Consider the following 1,946-nt stretch of genomic DNA (forward strand, 5'->3'; position numbering starts at 1 on the left):
TAATAATAATAATAATAATAATAATAATAATAATAAAAAACGGAACAGATAAAATAGGGTTCCATGCTCCGATGGAGACATGGAAACGCTGCTGCTTTGCAGCTGCGTTACCCTGCTTCCTCGGGCTTGGACCCCTAATAATAATAATAATAATAAAAAACGGAACAGATACAATAGGGTTCCATGCTCCGATGGAGACATGGAAACGCTGCTGCTTTGCAGCTGCGTTACCCTGCTTCCTCGGGCTTGGACCCCTAATAATAATTTAGACCACCAGCCACCTTCCCCTGAATCAGCTCGAGTGAATGAAGAGAGGAAACAGCAGACAACTCATCCCGCAGTGCTTTCACCAGCCACTTCTCCTCCAAAACAAGGACACAACACCCGAGTTATCTCCGAAAGCAAAACTTGTGCAGCCGCATTGTGCGTCTCGCACAACTTCCAGGCATTCCAGCACACAGTTGGGCTCCGACAGCAGCCAGCGGCCGCCGCGCTGCAGCCACAACTGCGGCGCCCCGAAAGCGCAGCGTTTTAAAGGAAACATCAACTCCTTTTTATCCTCATTATTATTTATTGCGCTGAAAAGGCAAGGTGCGCTCACGTGCGCAACGGTCACACATTTGCACATGTCTCCCCCATCCCCAGCCTCCACCTCCCCGCACACCACGCCCGTCTGTACGCACAGCAACATCCAGGGTGCTCTCACCTTTAAAGACGCTCGCGCAGAGGCTGTAGAGAATGAAGATCAAGCGCAACTGGAGCATCATATTCTTCTCTTTTTCTCCTTCACGATTTCACGTTAATGCTCCACTCCGCGCTCCACTCTTCTTTTTTTTCTGTCTCTCTTCTTCTGTCAGGACTTATCCAGCTGAACGGCGCAGTTTTCTGACTGACCAGAGTTACATTGATGAACTCTCCTCCTGGGTTTCTCGCAGGGAGGTGCACTGAGCGCCGGAGAGCAGCAGGACGGCAGAGATGCTCGTCGGCCAAGTGCAGCTCCTGTTTCCCTTTATTGCCTTTCACTTTGACTCGCTGCAGAGAGCTAGAGTCCCGCCCACGCTTTTTGACTAATGAAGACGCTTCACCAATGAAAAACACCTAGAAAAATACTTCTGGTCTCTCTGGTAAACAATCAGGCTGAACAAACACGTAGAAACGTGGAGGAAAACTGTTTGAACATTTTCATTTAAAAAAAAAGGCAACTAAAATAACTTGAAAGTTACAAAAGTACAAAATTAACTAAAAAATCAACAATAAAATTAGAATTAGATGTTGCTTACAGTTTTCAGTTAAAAAGAAATATAAAAACAAAAATAATGAAAATGGACTTGATAAAAAATGGCGGCACTGTGGCTCAGTTGGTACAGCTGGTGACTCTCTGCAAGGTCACCGGTTCAAATCCCGGTCCAGGGACCTCTCTGGGTAGAGATTGCATGTTCTCTCTGTGCATGCGTGGGTTTTCTCCGGGTACTCGGGCTTCCTCCCACAGACCAAAACCTGACTGTTAGGTTAACTGATAACTCTAAATTGTCCCTAGGTGTGAGTGAGAGAGTGAATGGTTGTTTGTCTCGTTTGTCTCTATGTGTGTCCCTGTGATGGACTTGCGACCTGTCCAGGGTGTACCCCACCCCTCGCACTGTGACCGCTGGATATGGGCACCAGTGACCCACGCAACCCTGAAAAGGAAGAAGTGTGTACAGAAAATGGATGGATGGATGGACTTGACAAAAAAATGGATATCCTGTTTTTATTTGCATAACTTTTTGAGACAATCGGGTATTTTGGAAGCAAATTGCTCTTAGTTTGAAGGGTACTTTCCGTTTCAGCTCCTTCCACCGATGTTAAATAAGATTCAGACTCAAGCGGCCTCTTCAGAACAGTTTATTGTTTTGTTCTTGGCCATTGGGTGTGTAATTGTGTGTAGTGGCTCGTTATTGTGTTGGGGG

The 1,946-nt window shown here is 46.2% G+C and overlaps 1 protein-coding gene across 4 annotated transcripts in view; it reads right to left on the reverse strand.

Moving 5' to 3' along the window:
* LOC106520568 (cell adhesion molecule 2) overlaps positions 1-1,065 on the reverse strand; it is a 161,496-nt gene extending 160,431 nt beyond the window's left edge. The window contains exon 1 of one of the 4 annotated variants that reach the window (XM_014012746.1): positions 707-1,065. In XM_014012746.1, the coding sequence (XP_013868200.1) occupies positions 707-767 (61 nt within the window). In that variant the 5' untranslated portion in view covers positions 768-1,065. The remainder of the gene's footprint in view (positions 1-706) is intronic. The other 3 variants (XM_014012743.1, XM_014012747.1, XM_014012745.1) reach the window with 3 other exon arrangements.
* Positions 1,066-1,946: the final 881 nt, after the last annotated feature.

Source organism: Austrofundulus limnaeus, unplaced genomic scaffold (genome assembly GCF_001266775.1).
Source record: "Austrofundulus limnaeus strain Quisiro unplaced genomic scaffold, Austrofundulus_limnaeus-1.0 Scaffold94, whole genome shotgun sequence".
Classification (NCBI taxonomy): Eukaryota; Metazoa; Chordata; class Actinopteri; order Cyprinodontiformes; family Rivulidae; genus Austrofundulus; species Austrofundulus limnaeus.